The 25,209-nt window shown below is 26.9% G+C and overlaps 3 protein-coding genes across 3 annotated transcripts; 1 reads left to right on the plus strand and 2 right to left on the minus strand.

Moving 5' to 3' along the window:
- The first annotated feature begins 11,673 nt into the window (after positions 1-11,673).
- On the plus strand, positions 11,674-16,303 carry LOC112728851 (purple acid phosphatase 22-like). Its single transcript, XM_025779161.3, has 5 exons — positions 11,674-12,049; positions 13,204-13,498; positions 14,587-15,155; positions 15,743-15,831; positions 15,946-16,303. The coding sequence occupies exons 1-5, from the start codon at positions 11,786-11,788 to the stop codon at positions 16,163-16,165; spliced, it is 1,437 nt and encodes a 478-aa protein (XP_025634946.2). The 5' UTR covers positions 11,674-11,785; the 3' UTR covers positions 16,166-16,303.
- A 767-nt stretch (positions 16,304-17,070) lies between these two features.
- LOC112728852 (zinc finger A20 and AN1 domain-containing stress-associated protein 4) lies at positions 17,071-18,819 on the minus strand. Its single transcript, XM_025779163.2, has 2 exons — positions 18,674-18,819; positions 17,071-18,251 (listed from the first exon to the last, which is right to left on the minus strand). The coding sequence occupies exon 2, from the start codon at positions 18,115-18,117 to the stop codon at positions 17,587-17,589; it is 531 nt and encodes a 176-aa protein (XP_025634948.1). The 5' UTR covers positions 18,118-18,251; positions 18,674-18,819; the 3' UTR covers positions 17,071-17,586.
- Positions 18,820-23,137: 4,318 nt separating this feature from the next.
- Positions 23,138-23,857, minus strand: LOC112730725 (uncharacterized). Its single transcript, XM_025780785.1, has one exon. It carries the CDS (start codon positions 23,855-23,857, stop codon positions 23,138-23,140), a length of 720 nt encoding a protein of 239 aa, XP_025636570.1.
- Between the last annotated feature and the right edge of the window lie 1,352 nt (positions 23,858-25,209).

Below are 25,209 nucleotides of genomic sequence, written 5' to 3' on the forward strand. Positions count from 1 at the left end.
ATAAGTAAAAATTTAAATATAATAATAAAATAATAATATTATAACACATTGTGCAGTTTAAATTTATTTTGAGAAGTAAATTCGAAATTTGATCTACCAATCTATACAGTCTGTCAAAAATAAAATTCAATCAAATCTAACTTAATACAATTTTAATTACTTTTTTGTTTAGATTAAATTGAATACACGGTTTAATTTGAATTGATTTAAATTTAAATACCCTTACCAATATCTAACAATTTTGTATATTATTTTATAATAAAATTGTTGTGAGATTCGCAAATACTATATATAGTCCCCATATTTTGAAAAAGTTTAGTAAGACTAAGTTATATATTATCAAATATAAAACGATTTTATTATAAAAAAATAATTAATACAATTAATATTAAATTATATAAAAGTTTGAGTTCGATTCTCATTGTTACATGAGAAATTATTTTTTGTCATGGATAATTACTAAGTTCTTGAACAACCTCGAAATATATGTCTTGAAGATTAATAAGATGAGTGATCCCTAAGCTATCTAAGCTTTAATTTGAACAAATAAAAAAATATTTAAATTAGTCTCTAATTAATTTTAAATTAAATATTTTAATTTTTAATAAATTTTTACTTCTATCCGACAGATTAATTCCTCTATTATTTTTCATCAAATTTAAAATGCATATTTGACAAATTAAATAAACAACTAACAAATTTTATTCTAAATCAATTTGACATTTAAAATGATAGAAATATCAATTTATCCGATATAAATAATCATATAGGACTTTTAAATAATAAAAATTTATGAAAAAAACGTTTAATTATTCTTTTATTTTTTATAATTTTGTAAAATTTTCAATTAGATCTTTATATTTTTTTTAATTAGATCTCTGCACCAATTTTTTTTCAATTGAATCTCTATACTTTTTTTTTATTTGAGTTCCTATACCAAGTTTTTTTTAAGTTGAGTTCCTAGACAATTAAGTCAATTATTATCAAGAGAGAGCTAATTGAAAAAAATTTTTTGATGTAAAAACCTAATTAAAAATTTTACAAAACTATAAAAACTAAGAGGATAATTAAACAAAACAAAATGCACTATCTAGAATTTCTTGAATATGACTTTAAATATGTAAAATATATATTGAAATTCTAGGTCCATATTGCAATGATATGGGCCCTTCTTTTGACCTCAAAATGACATATATAGCTACCACCAAGTGTATGGTGAAAATAAGCAAAATCAACTCAAAGTTATAGCCTTCATGAGTTGCTATCCTAATTCCTATGATGACATGTTCAATAAAAACATATTCACTATCCCAACATGTGCTTCTGGTCAACAACTCCATATATCACATATCTCATTAAATTAATTTCATAAATCATAATAAATAAATAATAATAATTATATAGTCAAAGAAAGAAATCATAGGGAGGCAAAAGGGTATCTCTTATTATCTAAGGCTAAGGCTAAAAAAATTGTGGCAGTAAATTGGTGTAAATGCGTGAGTGAATCTAATAAAAAAGGGTGTTATAAAATCTCGTCAGAAACAAACAATGATGGCAAAGGCCCAACAATAATGGTTCTCTTCTCCCTTAGTAGTAATAATCCATTCAAACCCCCCTCTTAAATAACCCATTTTCCTTTTACCCCTGCAAAATATTGAGTATTCACTATTCACTCACCCCTTTTCTTATTTTTTTTTAATTTATTATCAATAATTCAACACTTTTTTTTTACCTAATTTAATAATCAAAAGTAAAAGGTTTTTAGGGAATAATAAAAAGATTTAATTACTCTGTTGGTCCTATAATTTCGTGAAATTTTCAATTAGGTCTCTATACTTTTTTTTTTAATTGAGTCTCTATACTAATTTTTTTTTCAATTAAGTCTTTCTTAGTAGTAATTGACTTAATTTTATAGGGACCCAACTAAAAAAAAATTGGTATAAGGACCTAAATAAAAGGAAAAAAAGTGTAGGGACCAATTAAAAAAAAATTGGTGCAAAGACTCAATTAAAAGGAAAAAAAGTATATGAACCTAATTGAAAATTTCGCGAAACTATAGGGACCAACAGAGTAATTAAACCTAATAAAAAAACAAAACAAAATTTTCAATGATGATAAATATATAAATATATGAAGTATATTGAATAAAAATTATACTTTTGAAGTTTTAACAAAAAATGGTCTTAAAATAAAATATCTTTAATTTGAAACACTTGTTAACAAAATCAATAATTTAATTAGTTAGTGTATGTTCTAAAAATATTGATTTTAAAAAATAATTATTTCAATTAGTATTATTAAGAAAAAGTTATATTTATTTATATATATGGTCACATAAATATAACTGGCACTCATGAATACCCATCATCATACACCTTGCTTATAATTACAATTATGCAGAGTGGTAATGACCCATCTTTATTTTTCACCAAAAGGAAAGAAGAAAAAAAGAACAAAAAACATTAAAAGAGAATAGGAGATGATTGCATCAGCCCAGTAGTGATGAGAAACCAAAGGAAACTATTATTATTATTATTATTATTATTATTATTATTATTATTATTATTATTATTATTATTATTATTATTATTATTTTGTGGAGCATCATCAAGCTAAGGACCAACACACGTGAATGCCTTTGAAATTTCATCACCCTTGCTTATATCTTTCTCATCATTCTTCAGCGTGTGATACTATTGGCAATTCAAAGATCTTAATGTGACCCACAGGGTAATGAGTTAATGTGCAACAAAATTAAATTAAAAAAAAATAAAAATGACGGAGAAAATTGCAATCAAATGATCCTGTTATTAAATTAAATTAAATTGTTTATATTTTAATTTTTTTAAAGTGTGTAATTTAATATTCTAAAGTTATCAAATAAAGTAAAAAACAATCTTTTGTCAATTTCTCTGTTAGAATTACCATTTAATTAAAGAACAATTTGTGTAAATTTTAAGAAAATTACCAAAATGTCCTTTTTAAGCTATTTTATAACTTTATGATGTCAAATCCAATTATTATATATTTTAAAAATTTTAAATCTAAATTAAACATGTAAAAAAAATAGTATCCTATTTGTAATATTTCAAAAAAAAGTGAAAAAAGAGAGAAAAATTAAATAATATAAAAAAAGGGCTACAATAAAATATTTAATTTGTTTAAGTAAGTGTTGAGAGTTTAAATTTCGTCTTTTACATGTAATAATTTATTAACTAAAGATAAATTTTTGAATAAAATTTTAATTTACGACAAATTAATTTTTATCTTGTCAAATTAAAAAATATCATTAAAAAAAATTAGGGCATTTAACAAGGGGAAGGGGCAAATGGCATGCATGACTTCATCAATGAATATATATAAATATTTATATTGTTGCAAAGTAGAGCTTTTAAGTCTATCCCTTCATTACTTCTTTTTCTGAGGTCATTTATAATGATTTCACATAATACCAATCCCTGCACTACTAATGATGAATTTTTACATTATTACGGTCCGTAAGTGCATTGAACCCTACACGTGAGCTTATATATAGGCCTTTGATTTTTCTCTTTTTTTTTTTGAAAAAAGAAGAAAAATTAGGGTTGGCATACAAGACTCTCTCTTTGGGGGACCACATACGTAGGAAAAACATACTTCAATATATTGTGTTCACACATGCAAATTGAATAAGTATATTTTAATTAGTTAATATTAATTTTTTATTGTATTTTTAATTATTATGTTTTTGAATAATTTAGAATTTAGAATTATGATTATTTAAGGTTTAAAAATTAGAATAAAAGATAAGTTAAAAAAATTAATTGATATTAAATAAAAAAATAATTCTCTAATTGAATTCTTCCAAATGTTACTAAGATCCTTAAGTAAATTTATCATTTGAATATTTATGAATGAAAAATGATTGAGAGTTATAATTTATTTTTTTTAATTTTAAATAAAAAAGTTTTAAATATTTTTTTAAATATTTAAAACTTTTATTTATTCAAATATTAAAAATATAATTAAAATGATAAATTAAGATTCTTAATTATTACTTTTTTATGTGCTTTTGGTTTTTAAATTGTCATTACCAAATCAAATTTAATATATAAGAGAATATTTATTGGATTAAATTATTTTGCTAAAGTAAATAAGTATGAATAATGAGAGGATCACAAAAAATTCTCTTTACTCAAAACTTTCATCTTATATTTTCTTTGTAAACAAACTACCAACTTGGTTGCATGTGTAGAAAAGAGAGTTTGTTACATTTGTAGATGAACTATCTATAAGTTCTTTTAAAAATAAAATGAAAGATAATTTTCTATATGTTTTTTGTATTTTTTTAATTTTGCATATTTTAGGTAAAAACAAAATTTTGTCTTGTTCTCACCTAGATTTAGCCTTTTCAGATATAAGGCACGCTTTCTTTCCTTCTTTAAGACATGAGCCGCATTTATAGTACAACAAAGGATTAATCTATGCATCACAATCTTGAATACTTTCTATAACTATAAGACTAAGCAATTTATAAGTTGAAATTTGTTAGAAAAAATAAAGTCCTATATTAAACCAATGAATAGGAAAGGGGGAGGGAGATGCCCGGATTTTAAAATAAATTAAAATATGAATTATTTAAAATTTTGAATTTTGTTTTATAAAAAACAAAAAAAAATATTTAAAATAAAAGTTTGAACACTTATTTTAAAGCTTTTGGTTTAAGATAGGATCAACGAGCTCAAAATTGCAAATGAACCCAACTGAGCCTAAATCCATGATACATAAATTCTTCACTCAACCTATTTCAATTCATTTCTTTCTCTTTTTGAGTGAGAGGGATGGTTAGAGAGAAGATAAGTGGGAGCAAACTCTTTTTTATTATTTATCACCATTTTCAATTGCTCACAACTTTCAAACCGTATGTCTGATTGATAAATTGTTTGTAGGTACGCGTCGTTCTCAACTTCCTCTTTATTTTTATCTAACTTTTATGGTGAGTAATTTTAAGTACCCATCTCTAGTTCTTAGTTTGCTTCCGATTCTGAGTTTGGGTTTGAGATATTGAATGAACGGTGATTTTGATGTTTAGGAGAGAATTAATCTTACGTTCTAGCGAAATTTTTGTCCAAATTTTCGTTAGAAAATGTAAGAGGACGTTCTTCCGTTGATTTATCCCATCATATGTGAAACCCTATGATGAAATGTATGAAATTTGGTATTATTAGACTAAATTAAGATGATTGGGAGATTGATTTGCAATGTAGAGCTTTAGTTGAGACTCGGGTTGGATGGTAAAGGAAGTTCAAGAGATTGGAAACCGCCGGCAACAAAGTAGGAGTTTTTTTTTAAACTATTTTATTACCAAGGATTGTTATAAATCGAAATCGATATAAAAATTATATTTTTAATGATTATGTGAGTCTCATGAATTGGTATGTATGATTGATGATGTGTTTGAATGATGAATTAGTGTAAATATTGTGTTTGACAATAGTTGAGAATGTATGTTTGATTAGTAAATAAATGTTGTGATTTGGAATGCTTTGTGATGAGCTATGAAATTGAGTTGAATGATGTTTGATATGAGAGTTTGGACCTAAGGCCAGAATAAGGTGAGAAATCTCCTATTTGATAAATCATGGTAAGTGGTGATTATCATGTGTGAATTGATTGTTAAATTAATGAGTTTTGGATGAATTGAGAAGTGTTATGTATTGTTATTGTCAATGGGTATGTTTGATGAAATGTGCTAAACGAGTTAGAATTGGGTTGACTAGGTTTAGAATGGTTTGAAATTGAATTGGATTTTAAAAATTGGTCAAAATGAGCATCGTGTGAAATTTACTAAAAATAGATTTTTGACCAACTTTGATTGGTCATAATTTGGCGCTCGGAGTATGAAATTGAGTGAAATCTATCTTAAATTAAAGCTAGTTAAATGATCTTCAAAACAGTCTAAGAACAGGTGAAAAATAAGTTTTGTACCAAAAGTTATGAGTTTTGAAAAATTGAGATTTAGAACTGAATTCTGCAGAAGTTACAGAAATTAGGGTCTTGCATACGCATGACTCATGCGTACGCAAAGCCTGCTTTATAGAATTGAATTTTTTTGTTCGCGTCCCATGCGTATGCGCAAAATTTAACTCGTGCGTACGCACGAGGCATGCGTATGCACGACTGTCATATTTTTGAAAAAATATTAATTTTAACTATTTTAGCATATCCAACCAACTTTTTGACCCATGTAACTCTTGTATGAATTTTGAACTGTTTTAAGACTTTATATACATTGGGGTTGAATTTTAATGAATTAAACTGAGTTTTCTATATGAAACTTGAAAGGTCTTGAAGTTAGTTTGAAGTTTTTAGTTGAGTAAAAATTGAGAATTTAACTTGTCTTTTTAAAAAATAAATTTAAAAATAGTTTATTTTTTAATGCGCTAAATTTCTGGATAAAAGTAATTTTTTGGTTGAACTGAAAGTGAGTTTTATTCAATTAATTCTAATTAAGAGTTATGTTTTTGAAAATTTTAAATGAATTTAAAGGAATTGATTATTGAAGTTAGTTTGATAATTCAGTTAAAGAAAACTAGAATATTTATGATTTTGTTAATTCGGAGAATTGATTTGTGAGTTTCAATAATTATAAGGTAAAGGGTGAGAATTTTAGGAGTACTTTAAGTTGAATCTGAGAAGCTTGAAAGTTGAATTTAGTTAGTCCCTAAAATGATTAATTAAAGAATGACATATCAAAGTGAATGAGAAGAATATTAAGATTGATTAGTAATGACTATGATTATGAATTGAGTTTGATTGTGATTGTGAATACAATGAGATTATGATTGATGTTGTGAGGACAGTGATTTTGTACTGCTCATGGATAGGAAAGTTGAGGATGGAGGATTTCCTCTATTGTTGTGGTGTAAATGTTGGAAAGGTGAAAAGGCACACTCCTTCGATGTGAAAAGGCACTCTCCTTCGTATTATTTTTCCAACATCTCTCTCGGGTGGCAAGGTGAAAAGGCACACTCCTTCGATGTAGAAAGACACTATCCTTCGTTTGTATTCCTCTTGGGATGTGCAATCTAGAGACAATGTTCGAATTAACTACCGAATGTGTCAGATTCTGACATTTTAACCGACATGTGAGCTCATGGCCAGTAGGACAGTAATACAACATACTGCATTTGTTTGCATTTTTTTGGGTTTAACTTGACTTGCCTAATTGACATCTTGTTAATTGCTAATTGTACTATTTGCCTTACTTGTTCTCTATGTGTGACTGTCTGTTTGTCTATTTGATTACTTGAGTTTGTGACTTGTTAGTTTGGAGTGTGGTGGCATATAATTGATTATATGTTGGGTCAGAGGTTAAGATTTGATATTACTTTGGGTTGGAGGCCGAGAATTAATATTGATGTGGGCCAGAGGCCAAAATTTGATTATTTGGACCAGAGACCGTGACTGGCTAGGGCAGAGGCCGTAATTTGGTAAGTTGGTAAAGATTGATACGCGCATTGACTTGTGGTGATTTGTGTGTTGATTGATTTTGCTTGGGCCAGGGGTCGTAATTGATTATGTGATGGGCTGGAGGCCGTGATTGATTTATGGTTAAAGCTTGGTAAAGTATGAAAGGTCAAACTGATTCAGCATAGAGTTAATGGAAGTATGAATTTGGATTTTGAATAAGTAACTGTTGGTTTTTGAAAAGATTCATAAGGCGAGCGATAATCACTGCGGTTGAAATCCATTCTTTTTTTTACACATATTCTCTTATGACAATTCTAAACTTTCTGTTGAGACCATGTGGTTAGGTTCTCACCCCCTACAGACTTCTCTTTTTAAGAAGCGGACGAGGAAGCTTATACCGTGATTTCTATACTTTATGGTTGTATTATTGTAGATGTCTTTTGCCTCGCCTTATTATTTGAGATTTATATTTTTGTAAAGAAAGATACGAGTCATCATTGTAATGATGATTAATGTTTGTAAGTTACTTGTTTAAAGGATTTTTGTATGTGTGTGTGTGTGAAGTATTGTGATTGGTATTGTATGTATGCATGCTTGTAGAACGAAAGAAAAAAGTAATTTCGGTTTTCCAAAGAAAACAGCGATACGATTTCGAGTTAAAGACTCCTATTTTATTATTATTATATATATGAAAATGGAAGTCATCATAATATTTGCTCTATCAAAGTAGTGCAGTTGAAAACGTGACATTCTAATAATAAAGATGTTACAAAAAAAGCCTAATTACTAAATCATTATGAGTAGTCTAATGGTAAAAATTTTGAATAGTAGCCTAATTAAATTTTGAATGGTATACCCGAATTATCTGATAGTATATATTTTTTGTTTTTCTATGATATTCTTTAGTTTGATAGGTCAAAAATTAATCTGTCGCGGATTGAAATTTCAATAGACTGTTGCATGCATAAGACAAGATTCAAAACCGCAAGACTTACTTAAGTGAACTTGTAAACTAACTATTATATCAAGTCAAATTGGTTGATTTTATAGCGTATATAACATGGCTAAAAAATTAAAAAATATTAGTATATGTAAGATTATAAGTTTGAATTTTTGTTAAAATTTAATTTTTTAATACATTAATAATTTAAATAAAATATTTCTCATATTACTATATAAATAATATATTTTAAATATATTAAAATTAAACTCTTTTATTATTGTGTTTATAGATTATCTGTATATGGATAGGCTTATCCATGCCCTAAATAATTATAGTTGATGTGGGACTTTTTACCATGTTTATTTATTTCAAGAGAATATTCTTGCTTCTTTGAAAATGTTGTCCCTATGCTAGTTCACCACCAATTAATAAGGGTATATACTATATACAAGAAGTCTTTGGAATTAAAGTATCCTAGAAACGACCATGGTAGGAGTTTCCAAATGAAAAAAATATATATATATTTATAAATTATTGCATCTAAAATAAATATTACCAATGCTTTTCTATTGAAGTATATTGATGCCATAGATTGTTGTAATAATTAAATAATATCCTCCATTATATATTATATATATATATATAAGCCATGCATATGAGGAGGAGGAAGAGAAAATCACCTCTCTTTAATAAAAATGATTCACCCTTTTAATATTATTATGCTTTCGTCCATAATCATCAATGAAAGGGGTCCAATGCAGATTATAATGTTACATTTTTATCCAATTATATTTGGTAGAGTAAACTAGTTGTCAACTCAAAAAGATTTAATGTCACATCAACAGTTAAATAATGCTCAATAACAAAAACAAATTGAAGAACAACAACAATAATAATAATATATATTTGACTTATTTGCAAAACAACATCGTTATAGTACTAAAAGGAAATTTACTAGTGTTTTAGGATGCATAAAGAAAGGAACAAAAATGCCTTTAATTAATTACCACATGGGAAATTATTATTGCAACCCTAGATAGCTATGAATGAATGAATGGCATAGTATTACTAATAGGGAAGCAGGGGAATTATGCTTTATCAACTAGAAACAGTAACTATATTGATGAGAATAATTAATGAGATGAGTAGTGATGCTTCATGTTTTATATTTTAGGGTTCAATAATAATAATGCTTCATTCTTCATTGTTTAAAGGGATTGATATGCCATTTGCTAATTAATGCTTTGAGATATGTTAATTGCTCTCTATCCAAAAAGAACAGAGAAATAGTGTATATATCATCTTTTTGTTGAAGTCAACTCATTTTAATATAATATTATTGGAGAGGATGAGAGAACATTTACTTAATTTATATGTCACACTTTATCATTTATTTTATGTCAAATCATACAATCACCTTTAAATTTACCCTGTGAACAATAAATTAAATATAACTTCGTGCACAGTAATATTTGTTATATATTATTTTTTTATGAATAATAGATTAAAGAGAATATAAGTTAGACTTTCAAAAAAATACACTTTATTGTTATCTAACAGACTAAGGACTAATCTATCGCATATCTTAACTCTATTTGAGAGTCTGACCAAAAGATTGTTGTACACACAAGACAGAATTTAAATTTCTAATATTTGTTTAAAATTTAAACAGACGAGTGAACTGACTACTCGATCAACCTATATTGATTAAAAAATACACTATTGCAGTCTTGGATATCTCATCTATGTTGAGAGGGTTTTTTTTTTTTGTTCAAAATTTCCTTTTTGGTCTGGCATTTTTTGTTCAAGATGATTAGACCTCACCTTTATGCTATAAGTTGTATTTGGGCTTTTACCAAAAATTAAATGTCATGACAAATTATTAGGTTTTTGTTTTGTACACAACCATGTCTATACCAATATACCTATTCATTATTGGTAATACATACCGAAGAAAAAACATTATTTGTTATCAGATATAGTTTTGTTTAAATTGGATTCGTCTAATAATTAGTTTATTAGTTCATTTAAACAAGTGTTGAAAATTCGAATATCGTTTTGCGCTTATAGTAATCTATTGACTACCAACAAATTTTTAAATGAAATTCAAATTTACAACGAATTAATTTTTTATCTATCAGGTGAAAGAATACCAACAACAAAAAAAAAATAATTTGTGCAACAATATTCTCCTTTTCAAAATGTGAACTCAAGATTTTAATATATCAATATTCTAAATATATTAAAATGGACAATTTTCTACTCTAGCTCTTAGTCTCTTTCTGAATAACCATGTGTTTTTCCGGTTATTTATTTCTTGAAGTATATTCGGAAAGATATATGGATATTCCAACAAAATAAATAACGATCTTGTTGAGATTATGTTAATTAACATAGAATTTCCAAAGTCTTTGTTTACATGATACGTAACATGATCTTAAATACAATATTTTACAGTCTTTTTGTACATGTGCTATTGCTACTTAAGCTAATCAAGTAACTAATTAAAAAAAAATAACTAACACAAACTATCACTATATAAAAGAATTATATTTTAGCGACGGTTAAAACCGTGGCTAATATACATTAATAAATATATAAAATTAATTTTTAATTAGTTAATATTAGTCAGTATTTTTTTATCATAAAATTAATTTTTTAACTCTAAGTTTTTTTATAATCTGTTATTTAAAATTTAAATTTAAAAATAAAAAATAATTGATATTAACTGAAAATTAATTAATTTCCTAGTTATATTCATTATAACTTATTTAAAAATGATAAATTATTACATAACCTAATACTTTGGAATAAATCATATTCCTGTTTTATTTTGGTATATTTATATTTAAATAAATGGTCATTTATACTTATAAAAGATAAAAACGCTGACATATGTATTCATATTAAATCGAAACTAAACTTATACCCACGCAAGATGCCTTCCGTGTGACAAAAGTACCCTGCATGTCACTCCAATCCTCCAAAGATAAGGTACTTTTGTCACATGGAAGGCATCTCGCATTGGTACAAGTTTAATTTCGATTTAGTGTGGGTACATATGTCAGTATTTTCATCTTTTATGGATACAAAGGGTCATTTATTCCTTATATTTTATTAATCTCCTTGCATTAAAAGTTAGGGTTTAATTTACAGCAAAAGAAGAACATCATCGTTGGCATTGATTGGCATGCATCACATAATGTTATGTGTGCGTGGAAGAGAAGCAAAGAATAGTAACCCAATGAGGATTATTGATCTTTGCTGTAAGATTATCCAACTCATTTCACCATTTTTTTTTTCAAATTGGAAATTGCTTGACGCCATTGCAATCACACACCCTCCACACAAATTAAACTCAATTTTCAGTTACATTATTTTATTAATTTGATGATACCTTGTATCACTAATACAAGACTACTACAACCTTATATATATACATACAAATTGAAGAGAAAGAATTGGTTAAACAAAATGGAAGGCCAAAACAACAAAATGATTAGGAATAATAATTCTCTTCTCCTTCAATTATTTTCCTTCCTTTTATTATTATTCCCACAGATCATAAAATCACAGGAGAAATCTTTTTCTCGCCAACCTTCTGGTCAATTTATTTTCACTCCTCATGAACGCTCAGATTCTGAACCTCAACAGGTTGGTTTTAATTTATTGTTAAAATCATAAACGATAATTAATCAACATTTCATGTGTCTCTCCAATTTCATGCATTTTTTTTGCTCCCTTGGGTGAGAATTATAGTTTTTAGTACTTTATGCATGTATGTATATCAATTTTTGACATGTGTTACTATATTAATTGTGTAAGTTTGTTAAATTTTTTCTATCTCTTACCTCTTGGCAAAAGTTTGCATATGTCAAAAGATTGATTTATATGTCTAAAGTAAGAAGTGTATTTCCAGTTAGGATCGGATTTTTTTTATATAAATAAATAATATATAAAATTGATTTTTTATAATATATATATAAGTTATATATATAAGTTATAATTTATAGATTATGTTTCTATTATTTGAGCTAACTCATGAGCTTTCGTTGAACCAAACTTGAACTTATAAAATAAGCTCGATTATTAATAAGGCGAGTCGTGAATCAAGCTTAATTTTTTTTAGTTGAACTTGAACTTAATTTAGCTCGACTCAGTTTGCCTCACTTCTAGTCTAATTATAGCTGTTGTCTTATTTCCCATCAAATTAAATAAGATTTTGATTGATTGTGAAGTCATAAATATATCAACATGAGAAATCAATATGTCTCTTCTTTTTTTTTAATAAATATGGACTTTACACAATACATTAAATATTTTTATTTTATTTTTTATTATAATATTTCATAAAAGTGAGAGGATGAAGACAGTATTCTAATGAATAATGTTTAAATAAAATTAATCAAATTACGTATTTTTCAAATTTTAATTAAAAGACCGAAAATATTTTTTTTTCCGTTTTAAAATAACTGTCTCTTTTACTTTTTAGGTTTATTTAAAAATTAGTGTATCTAAATAATAAACATTGATTTTTTAATAAAATTCAAAAGTGGAAACAACAGTTATTTTAAAACAGATAGAGTATTTAAATAGTCAAAAGTATTGGTAAACTATATGAAAGAGCAAGGATACTAAAAGATTACAATAGTATTCTTAGTATAGGCTTGAATCTAGGCAAATAAAAACCCTAATTGAACAAAACAAGAGCAATACACTTTTTATACACTTTAACAATTTATGAACAAACCAAACTTGAATAAGAACCCTAATTATTCATCATATTGTGATATTGATATATGTTGTAGGTTCACATATCATTGGTGGGGAAAGATCACATGAGAGTGTCATGGGTAACAGAAGACAAGCATGCAAGATCAGTGGTGGAGTATGGAACAAAACAAGGAGGAGAATATGAAGCAAAATCAAAGGGGGAACACACTTCATACAATTATTTCATGTACCAATCAGGGAAGATCCACCATGTGGTTATTGGGCCTTTGAAGCCCAATACCAATTACTTCTATAGGTGTGGTGGTTTGGGCCCTGAGTTTTCCTTCAAGACTCCTCCACTCAATTTCCCCATTGAATTTGCGGTTGTAGGTAATTTAATTGCTTCATCCACACATTAATTTGTTTTTGAATCGTGTTATTTGTATTTTATTAGATCATAAAATTATTTTTACAAATTTAAATTTTTATAGAGAGATATATAAATAATTTTAAGAAAATAATTTTTTATTCTTTTATTTATCAATTTGATTTCATAGGAAATAATAATTTTGTTTTGTATGGAATTTTTTAACATCTTCTTTATTTTTAACATGGATAATTGTTAATATAACAATTAAGCCTTTTTTTCTTTATTCGGAGATCAAGCACTTAAATATTCCATTATCAAGTAAAGCTCCTAAATTTGTTCCCTCTAAAAAATAGTTAAGCTCCTAAGTAGCTAAGAAACTTCTTTTGTTTTGTTTTTTTTTTTTGAAAAAAAGGTTTTACGATAATTCTTAATCATTTAGATTCCTTAGAAGGGAGGTGATCAATGTCTGCTTAAATCCAAAGCAAATTAAGGTGGCCTTGGCATTTCAGAAAGGTCACTAGCTAGGACATAGGATATGGTCATCAAAGAATAATAACACTTTAAAGGCTTTAAGGTATTTGTCAGATCATAAAATTAGATGCGGCAAGTACTATATATTACATACAATAATCAACTACTATAGTCATATATAAGTTTAATCCATTTAAATAAATATCATAAATTCAAATATTATCTTATATATACAATAATTTATTAATTAAACTTTTAAATAAAATTTAACTCTACAAAAAATTAGTCATTAATTTACTAAGTTCGAGATATGCTGGTGAAAAAAAATCTATATGCTACTATTTTTGTCTAAGATAATGATTCATTTAGATAAATTAATATAAATTTAATTTTAATATACTATTAGTAATTTTATATACGTATTCAATCACGTAATGTCACATCAGTAAAAATAATTATATTTTATATTGACTGCGTGAATGATCATAAAGAAACATATTATATGAGAGTGTAAAATGTATAAAAATTAACCTCAATTAATATATTATAAATTATTTCAAATGTTTAACATTTTTTTAAAAGAAAATAACTTGGATTGAGTAACATTGAGAACAAAATATTTTCGTGCATGATGTAGGTGACTTGGGACAAACAGAATGGACAGCATCAACCTTAAAACATGTTAACAGCAAAGACTATGATGTGTTTTTATTACCGGGTGACCTATCCTATGCTGACACACAGCAACCACTATGGGACTCCTTCGGTCGCCTGGTGGAACCATACGCCAGCCAGAGACCATGGATGGTCACTCAAGGCAACCACGAAGTTGAGATCTTACCGATTACCGAGCCAACCGGTTTCAAGGCCTACAACTCCCGATGGCCCAATCCCCACAAAGAAAGTGGGTCCAACTCAAACCTCTACTATTCCTTTGAGGTATCTGGGACCCATATTATTATGTTGGGGTCATACACTGATTTTGATGACCAATCAGAGCAGTACACGTGGCTTGTAGATGACTTGGGGAAGGTTGATAGGAAGAGGACTCCATGGGTGGTTGTGTTGTTGCATGCACCTTGGTATAACACCAATGAAGCACATCAAGGTGAAGGTGAAAGCATGAGAAAATCCATGGAGGTCTTGCTTTTTGAGGCTCGTGTTGACTTGGTCTTTGCTGGCCATGTTCATGCATATGAACGCTTTGTAAGTCATAATAATCATACATATATTTCATATGCTCAAAACTCAGGTGAAGTCGACTTCAGATCAGGTAAAGTTGATATTTAAGAGTCGTTAGATGATTTGATTGATTTGACTAAATTTTTATCCAACGGCTCTTAGATATAACTTTATGTAAAGTCGACTTCATCTGAATTTTTACCATGTTATTTCAATATAATCAAAATAAATATAATTTTTGTAATTTTTTTTAATTATTAGTTAACAATAGTCAAACTTTTTATTATTATAAACTTATTTTTTAAATACAATTTACTAATATTAACAAAAAAAGAGTAAGCTCTTTAGTTAAACTCATATAATATTTATTTAGTAGGAAAGAATGTTTTAAAATGAGAAATTAATAAAATAAGAAGTTACTCACCATTAAATTTGTGATTTTTATTATGCGAGATTCATACAATCTTGACTCAAAGATGATATGATAATTAGAGTCTTATTTTTTTATTTTACTAATTTTTTCGAAGGAGCTTGATTCTATATATATTAATACCATAAAAAATTTTGTTGAAATGCCTTTAAATTATGTTTGGGTTATTATTTGTTTACAGACTAGGGTTTATGACAATAATGCGGATCCATGTGGTCCAATGTACGTGACAATTGGAGATGGAGGAAATCGTGAAGGACTTGCATTATCGTGAGATATTGGCTACTACTCTTGATTAATTAATAAGTTAATTTTCCGTAATTTCAAATGATTATTTTTATAGGGTTGTTAATTAATTGTGATTTTTGATGGAATATAATACAGGTATAAGAAACCGGTAAGTCCACTCTCATTGTATAGGGAAGCAAGCTTTGGTCATGGAAGGTTGAGAATAGTGAACGAAACACATGCACACTGGTCATGGCACCGCAACAATGATTCTGATGCTTTTGTAGCTGATGATGTTTGGATTCAGAGCTTAATTAGCTTTAAAGAATGTTGGAACACACAACAACATCACCTTGTTGCTCATCAAGAGCTATGAAAAGATATATACACATAAGAGTAATTAATTTTAATTCTCTTAATTGTATTATACACAGCTAGCTAGGACTTAATTTATTATGTGTATTTTGTATATACACATCCATTTTCCTTCAATAATCAAACTTAGCTTGTATAACTTTCCATATTTCTTTTTTTCTTTTTTATTCTAGCAATACATAGTTTAGAATTGAAGAATAATCCTACCATCCTTGTGTGCCCCAACTAACACAATTTCTTCCTTTTTTTTTCTTTTTGGGATAAGTAGAAGAGTTCTCCTTTCTCAATCATTTGAAAAATTAATGTATTTCAAGTATTTTTACATTTTTTTTCAATAATTCAAAAAATAAAAAAGACACTTTTTTTGTGCTAATATAAAAAAGAAAACATTAGATTCAAAAAAAAGGAAATACAAAAATAGGTCAATCATAAAAACAAATAAAAAAAAATCTACACATACATCAAAAAATCATAAAAAGTTCAAATCAGATAGTATGAAATTTCTACATAAAAAGAGTCATCAAGACATCATATTTGATGACATTTCTTCATGTTCTTAAACTCTAACTAAATATCTCATATTTTTATTATTCCTCTTCACTTGATCAAATTGACTCAAAAATTTTGACTATTGGTAACTGATTACAAATTAATTTTTAAAAAATTTATATTTATTTTGATTATGTTCAAATAACATTGCCAATTTATTACCATCAGTCAAATTTTTGCTATATTGGGAAAGGGGAGCACTAACCCACCAAGCCCAAGCCCAACAACATTTTCTCTCTAAACTTCTTTGTTCAATCCAACATTGACCGCTAACATAGTTGTGAATCGTATTGTATCATAAATCATAATTAACAAGGATATAAAAGTGATGAAAAAAACAAGCCACTTGCGTGCAAATAGCCAAATATGATAACTTCACTTTCGCATTCATTATAGAAAGCAACACAAAACGCTCCACTGGGCTTTTGCCCACTTGTAGACCCAACAACAAAACCACCAAATTCTCATTTTCAACTACCTTTTTAATCCCTAAAGATGGTGGTAGTAGTGGTGGATGAAACTACAATCTTTCATTCATTTTTTTTCTTGCTTTTCACACTTTACAAAAGCTAATACCACATAAATAACCTATGACTTATTCAACCTTTCTAGTCGAGACAGCCAAGCAAGCAAAGCAACCAAACTGCTATTATTATAATATTAAAATTTAATAATAACAACAAAGATAAGATCATTACATCATAATCATATTTTTTTATAGTACATCCCGACAAATCTCTCAGTTGCACCGGATGTCCAGGTGGACGGCCACGATTAACTCATCTAAGAAGGACTTACTCAACAATAACCATCTGCTTTGTGTAGGCCCATACGTCTGATCCAACGGCTGAGAAACAATTCCCATATTTCCCATCAGATCCTATCGAGTTTCTCCGCCTTGATCACGGGGTTGGCACGTGCTATCTCCTCCCTTCCCACCGTCTTAAAATCGAAAGCGCACGCGTGTTTTTCCGGGTACCTGTGGGCCCCGCAGAACGTGACACCGCACCTGCACTTGAACCCGGTCAACCCGACTCGTTTACGGCATGTAGCGCAACGGTTCGGCTGAATCGGAGCTCCGGGATTCGAGCTGGTCGTTACAGAAACCGTTACGGAGCTCGAAGCTTCTAGCTCAACCGGTTGAGGGACAAAGAATTCGACGGCGGCTGGCGTTGGCGCCGGAGAAGACGACGTGGACGGTGACGGAGATGGAAAGGCGGCGACGGAGGAGGTTGCGGTGGCTGTGGCGGTGGAGAGAGCGTTCTCGATCGTAGATTTTGCGGATTCTTGTTCTCTGAAGCATTTGGAGCAGAGATTCATGGTGGCTGAGCTACCGAAAAACCCGCAGTTGTTGACACAGAGCCTGTGACCTTCAGGAGCTTGGCATGGATGTTCTTCCGCCATGGTTACGTTTCTAGATCTGAGCTTGAGCTTTTCGAATTTCTGCTTTTTCTTGTTTTTTTCTGTTTTAATTTTTTCCTCGTCTCCTTTCTTTGATGAGAAAATTCACAATCAGAACCGCTGTGAATGTTTTGAACCTGATCGGAATTTACAGAAGTTCATAAGAAACGTTAGCTATCTAAAATTTAGATTCAGAAAAAAATTGAAAAATCTTATTGAGATTCAGAGACTAGAAATATGATTTTGGTTATGGAGTGTTGGAAATATCTTGAAGATGAAGGAAATTTATAGAGAGAATTGAAGAGGAAAAACAATTGAAAACGTTGAGTTAGTTTGGATTCCGAGAAAATCGAATGGAAAAAATTGGAAAGATAGTTAAGAGTTATAACGAAAAAATACGGTATAAAAAAACTGGAAAAAACAAATACAAGTTGCAAAAACCATATACGGTTTTTTCTTTTTGGGTTATTTTTGAAAATTTTGTGGCCCGTAACCAAATACAGAAAATAAAGAGAACAAAAAACGATATAAATTTAAGAAAAAAGGGAAATTGCGATACCTGGTTGTGGTTTTGTTTGGGAAGAGGTTGAGAATTGAGGTTGAGAATGTGGAGAAAGAGAAGGGAGAAGGAGAAGATAATAAGAATGGTGTGAGAAAGAATCTTAATGGAGAAGGATTATTATTAACCGAGTGGGAAAAGGATTATGAGAGAAGGAGGAAGAAACGGCGAAACTAGACAAAATTGTAATAATTATTTTTAATTTATTAGTGTTAGTATTATTTAATTCTGTTTATATGATGTAGAGACTAGAGAGAATGGTTGATCTTATCAAAATAAAAGAAATGATAAAATAAAAGAAATGGTTGATGATGCTGAGGTGAAGAAAATATGCATTATTAGCAATTTTTTTAATTATACAGTGTAAAAAAAAATATTTTTATTTGAAAGAAAGGGACAGGCTGGTTGTGGTGGTGCTCAATATGGATTTGGTCGCCACTTCAGCAACTTTTTTCTGATTCACAATTTTCTTTTTCTTCTTATTTTGGTTTCTAGAATAAATTCTGCTTTTCTTTATATGCTAATTTTTTTAAAGATGGGTAAAAGTTATAAAATTAATAAAAAATATGATTCTCAGATTTTATAACAATTGAGTTATAGATTTTGTAAATATATAAATTGAAGAATCTGATTTTTGTTAAAATTTAGTGAAACATAAATTTAAAAATCAAATTTAAATACTTATAAAAATTAAAAATTTAAAACCATAAATTTAAAAGTTAAATTTGTGTACTAAAAAAAATCTGATTTTATAATTTGTTGATATTCAATACACATCATGATAAAATATATCAAATTCTAAAATAGCTGAAAAACACAATTCATAGTTCAATATTAAAATTGAAAAGTAGTGTTCTTTATACATATATGACTTTTTTTGGTACAGAGTTAAAAAAGAAAAAGTATATAATTAATTAAGTATTTGAATAATTAATTCATTATTATAACAAATATATTCTCATTGTTCAAAGTAATTTGGAACACAGAAACAAATGGAAGTGGTTGCAGCGTGTCCGTGTCTGCCGCGTAGAGAGGCTGCGATAACGAAAGGAATACCAGTTACTATTACTCTGATGGTTCTTAGTTATTTATTTTTGTTTAAAATATTATCTTTCTAGACATAACTCATTTTATTCATACAAAATTAATTTCAAATATGTAATTATTATGAAAATTTCCAGATCATAGTTACTATTATAAATTTAATTTTAATACATGTCATTTATCCTTTATATTAATTATCTGTATAAAAATATTTTATACTGCTAATACATTAAAATTAAATTTTACTATTATATAATGTCTATGAGTATATTTAGACTTAGTTTAATAAAATTTTTATTTTTTAAAAATAACTTATAAAAATTATTTTTTAAAAGATGACTTTTTAAAAAGTGTAGCATCTATATTTAATGAATTAAATTAAAAATAATTTTTAATAAACACAAATAACAAGCTAACAACAATTATATTTGGTAAAATAGTTTTAAAATTTAAAAATATTATAAAAAACATAAATTTAAGCATTAAATTTTAAAAATTAATTAATATATAAGATTAGACTTTTAAATTTTAAAAAGTACAAGCTAATTTTAAAAAATTTTATCTTAAATACTTTTAAAAATATCTTAATTTTTTAAAAATAAAAAATATAAATACATAAATTTTTTATTTATTAAATACAAAATAAAAAATTTATACTTTTTAAAAATATAAACATCTTTTTAAAAAATGTTACTAAACCAAATCTTAACTTTGTTTGGTTTGGTGGGTGAGAGTGAATTGTCAAGAAGAAATGGAAGTGTAAGGAGGTTGAGGTTCGATGAATACTGCTGTTGTTAAAGGGAACCACGGCTTTGGGTTTAGTTGTGCTTAGCTGGAAGAACGGAACCACATCAAATGCATCCACTTGAGGTAGTGACCCACACCTGTTTCTAACATAGTGTCTATTTCTCCTATTTTTATAAATAAATACCTCTATTATTTTTTAAATTTATTAAAAATTTATCATATAGAAAAATCTTAGATAATTAATATTTTTATTTTTATCTTATATTTAAATTAATACTAATAAATTCTTTTTATTTTTTTATACTAAAATCTTTTATTGTGTAATTTGACAGCAAAATTACTTTTAGTTAATTAGTTCTAATGGATTCTGATTATTTATATTTTCATATTACACCTTTTTAATATAGATTTATGTAAAAACATTACGATTATATAAAAAACAAAAGATGTTTTTGAGATAGATTTAATTAATTTATTAGTTTCTATAATTTTATTGATTTTTTTTATATCTTTACAGTTTAAAAATTTTAAATTAAATTTTTTATATTAGATAAAATTTATAAAATAAATAATAATTCTAGATACTTATTTCATATTATTTTATAATTTTTTATAGTTTATTTTATATCAAACACAAAAATAAATATTTCAAAAATTTTTATTTTTAACAAAAAATAATTAAAAAATATTAAATTGGAAATTTTTAATTTAATAAAAAATTTAATTACAAATTTTTAAATATAAAATTTAAACTAAAAATTTAATAAAAATATAAAAATCAGAATAATTAAACCTTTTGAATATTCATAAACAAAAAATATAATATAAAAAAGTTTTTAAATATACAAGTACATCAATATTTTAGTAAATTTTAATTATTGATCTTAATTATATATATTATATATTTTTTTATAATTAAAATTAATAATTAAAAATGACTGAAACATCAGTATATCATAGATTTTAAAATTTTCTTATAATATAATTTAATCCCAAGTGTTTTATAAAAGAAATAAAAAATTATATTAATATGATCAACTATGATGCATATCATGATGATCCATGTGTCATGTGTGAGGGATGAAGATGGATCATGGGCTTTGGAATTGAAAGGGAACCGCACCTTGTGACTCGTGTTGTGTTCTTTCTGTGGGCTGGGGTCGGCCACCGTCTCCTAAACTTTGCCGCACCCTGTCTTCCATACCACCATGTCATTTCATATGCTTTCATTTTTCTTCCAGAAATAGCATGTTCATGTATTTGTCATCCAATAGCAATTTGACAAATTGTGTTGTCACTATTTAAAAAAAAAATCTCCACGTATGATATATAATTATTTAACACAATATATATGATGGGTTAAGTTAGTACTTTTTTATTAAATGATCATGTGAAGTTTCTTTAATCTGATTACAAATAATTCAACGGAAGGTCTTTTTTTTTTAATTGCAAAAATATATTTTTAACTTCATTACGAGATGAATTGTTTTTTAACACGATCTTTGCTTCTGTTTTTTTTTTTAATAAAATATTATTAATTTTCAAAAAAATATTTTTTTACAAAAAATACATTTATATATTTAAAATTTAATAAAAATACTTTATTTTTTATATTTTTTTTTACTCAAATTAATCCAAACCAATACTAACTAAGTACATGCAACTATATGAAGGGTGGTACAAAAGTTCTACATTAAGCCATTCAACTATGGTTATGTGAAACGAATCCTATTAATCGGTTTAATCGGATTAATTAATTCAAGCAAAATTTGATAGGTAATAAATTGGAATACTCAGTTAAAGAACCAATTAATTTGACCAAATCGGTATTTTTTAAGCGATTAACTGGTTTAAAATAATAAAACAATATATATAATTTTATTATATTCGATTCAATTTAAATTAAATTTTTAATTCTATTAATTCAATGATCGATTTGATTAAGAATTTTGATTCAAATACATAATTAACCTATTTCGCAAGGCATACTTCTTTGCACTAGCTTCATGTCAAATTGGCCAATTCTAATATAAAAACTTGTGAATTCTGTTAACCATGTCATTTTCTTAATATTTTTAAGTTTGTAATTTAAAAAATACAAATATATATATATATATATATGACCATAGTTGTCAAAATTGTATAACTAGAACCGTGAAATAAACTCATAATTATATCAACTAGTCTCCATTTTTAATCATACATTTTAGAATTAAATTGAAAGGTGAACTTAGAAATAATCTTTATAATTATACAAAATTACTTCTGGGTTTGTAGAGAAGAAAATTAGTCAAACAAAAAATTGAAGTCTTCAAAAAGCTTTAGGATATTTATGATTTTTTCCTTCAAACATGTTTACCAAATACACTCTATGAATATCTAAACGTAAGAATAACTAAAAAAAAAATTATAAATTACCAAAACATTTTATTTGAATTAAGGCTAATCTATTTTTTTTTTTCTTTTCGTTGCCCTGAAAAAGTTAGCCATCCAGCAAAACCCTAATTAAAAAATTCAAATACAATTAAAAACTGTTAAACGATATAACAAGTTTAATTAAATCATCATAATATCAACTTCAACTCAATTGTGAGTATTCATTCATCTTAAAAAAATGAACAAAGATTAAAAACTAAACTAAAGTGAATTTGACATATCATGCTACAATGATTTCTAATCGACTCGAATGAGTTGTTTGAAGATTTCAGTGTAAGCGTTGAAAACAAATCTATCTTTAGCTGCAGTTCTATGCAATTTATTGTACTTGCAAAAATACCTCAAATCTTCTAAAGTGCAAAACCCTATGAACTCACCTAACCAAAGAAACAACCAATTAATGGAGTGATCCTTCCAACTTCCAATAACAGGCTTCACACTTTTTTCTTGGCCGCAGAATTTGCATGCAATCGGATTCGGATTCATCCACTCTTTTGGACAGCGACTATGCATGGAAGCTCTGTGATCCTTCAAGAACTTTCCATGCTCTGTAGCCTTTTTCTTTAAATCGAACTCCATTTCGAATTTTTTGCGACAGCTTCCACATTGAACGTCTCCTTTGATTGTTAAGATCTTGTTTTGTTTCAGATATTGGAGTGTGTGGACTTTCGCCGGACGATCAGTGGCCCATGGAAAGGGAGGAGTGATGACTATGTCAAGGTCATCGACGAAGGCCGGTGCCGGTGGTGGTTGTGGTGGTGATGAAAGCTCTGGATCCTGTGAATGATTGGAAGAAGGTGAAGATTGGAATAATGGTCCGGTAGGGAAGAGAGGGAGTGTCTGCAATTCTCTGATTTCTGGATCTTGAGGCTCTGGATTGGGCTTCGGTTTCACATTGCGGCGGTGGTGGTAGTTGGTGGAGGCTGATGAAGGTTGATCCTTTCTCTTGTTCTCCATTGTTTTGGAATTCTTTGATTGTTCTTGAGTTTTCTATGAACTTTTTTTTTTATGATTTTGAGTTTGCAGAGAATGACGGTGTCTAATTTAAAGTAATTAATTTGAAAATTGAAATTTGAACTCTAAAATCGTTTGTAACAACTTTTTAAATTTTAATTTAAAAGGATAAAATGAATAGAATAAGATTAATTACATTTAGTCAATGAATTATAATTCAAATGACATAGTTTTCGCATATTTATTTAAGAGGTTGCGGATTCGAGTCTCCTATTTTAGTAAAAAAATGATTAATTATATTTAGTTATATATGTTATTATTCATACAAAGCGGGTAATAGTAATAAATAATACATTAACTAGATAAATTAGATTTATAAGTTATGCTTTAACAATTAAGTTGGCGTATCTTTTGTAAATTATATCATAACTGTACATTATTATCTAATTATTTAAAATTTAAGTAGTCTAAAAAGATAGAATTAATTAAATAAGTCAATCAATTTAAATTGATTTATTGGTTAGTTCATTTTAAATAGATATCAATAATTTGAATTCAAATCTAAATAATATTAAACAATTATATAATGACAACAAATTTTGTATTTAATTTTTTAAATATAAATATTAAGAGATAAGACTTATTTTTTTTTTATTAAAACATGCGTATGTTACCGATATCATAAAGCAGGTGGATGTTACAAGGTGGATGTTACAATACTCCCTTGATGTTTGGAGTTTTAAAACTCCATATAATTTTAACAAAAAAAACATTATTAAAATTTAAAATTTAATTTACTTTGCGTTGATTTAAGTTAACATTTAATGCATACTGACGAAATCAATAAACAATTAATATTTTTTTTTTGAAAAACTACAAATATATTAATTACAACTTATAAAATATATTTTTAATAAATAATAATTATAATTATTATAAAAAATTTAATATACTCTATTAGTATATAAGTTATTTAATTAGTTAATAAAATCTATTTAATTAATAATTTTATATTTTATTTATTTTAATTATTTATTTAAAATTATAATTTATTTCATAAAATTTATTTAATATACTATCTTTTTTTGTTCATTAAAAATAATGAATTTGTTTACTGACAAACTTATTCCTATTTCTATACAATTTGAATCGTATTCGTATATTTTTTTATTAATCTAATTTTATTCACATATTTTAATTTTAAATTTTTAAAATTTTTTATTTAAAATTTAGATAGATATAATTTAAATTAATAATTTAATTTAATAAAAATAAATATATTCGTATTATTTTTATTATCTTAAGCAAAAAATATCTCTAACTATATTTTTTAGATAAGATTTATTAATCTTTTC

The sequence above is a fragment of the Arachis hypogaea genome, chromosome 12 (assembly GCF_003086295.3).
Source record: "Arachis hypogaea cultivar Tifrunner chromosome 12, arahy.Tifrunner.gnm2.J5K5, whole genome shotgun sequence".
NCBI classification, from domain to species: domain Eukaryota; kingdom Viridiplantae; phylum Streptophyta; class Magnoliopsida; order Fabales; family Fabaceae; genus Arachis; species Arachis hypogaea.

Excerpts from the sequence above, each read along its gene's own strand:
- LOC112728852 (XM_025779163.2), bottom strand. The coding sequence starts at position 18,117 with ATGGCGGAAGAACATCCATGCCAAGCTCCTGAAGGTCACAGGCTCTGT.
- LOC112730725 (XM_025780785.1), bottom strand. The coding sequence starts at position 23,857 with ATGGAGAACAAGAGAAAGGATCAACCTTCATCAGCCTCCACCAACTAC.
- LOC112728851 (XM_025779161.3), top strand. The coding sequence starts at position 11,786 with ATGATACCTTGTATCACTAATACAAGACTACTACAACCTTATATATAT. Across the intron at positions 12,050-13,203 it reads CAGATTCTGAACCTCAACAG|GTTCACATATCATTGGTGGG; the intron begins GTTGGTTTTAAT and ends TATATGTTGTAG. Across the intron at positions 15,156-15,742 it reads TTCATGCATATGAACGCTTT|ACTAGGGTTTATGACAATAA; the intron begins GTAAGTCATAAT and ends ATTTGTTTACAG.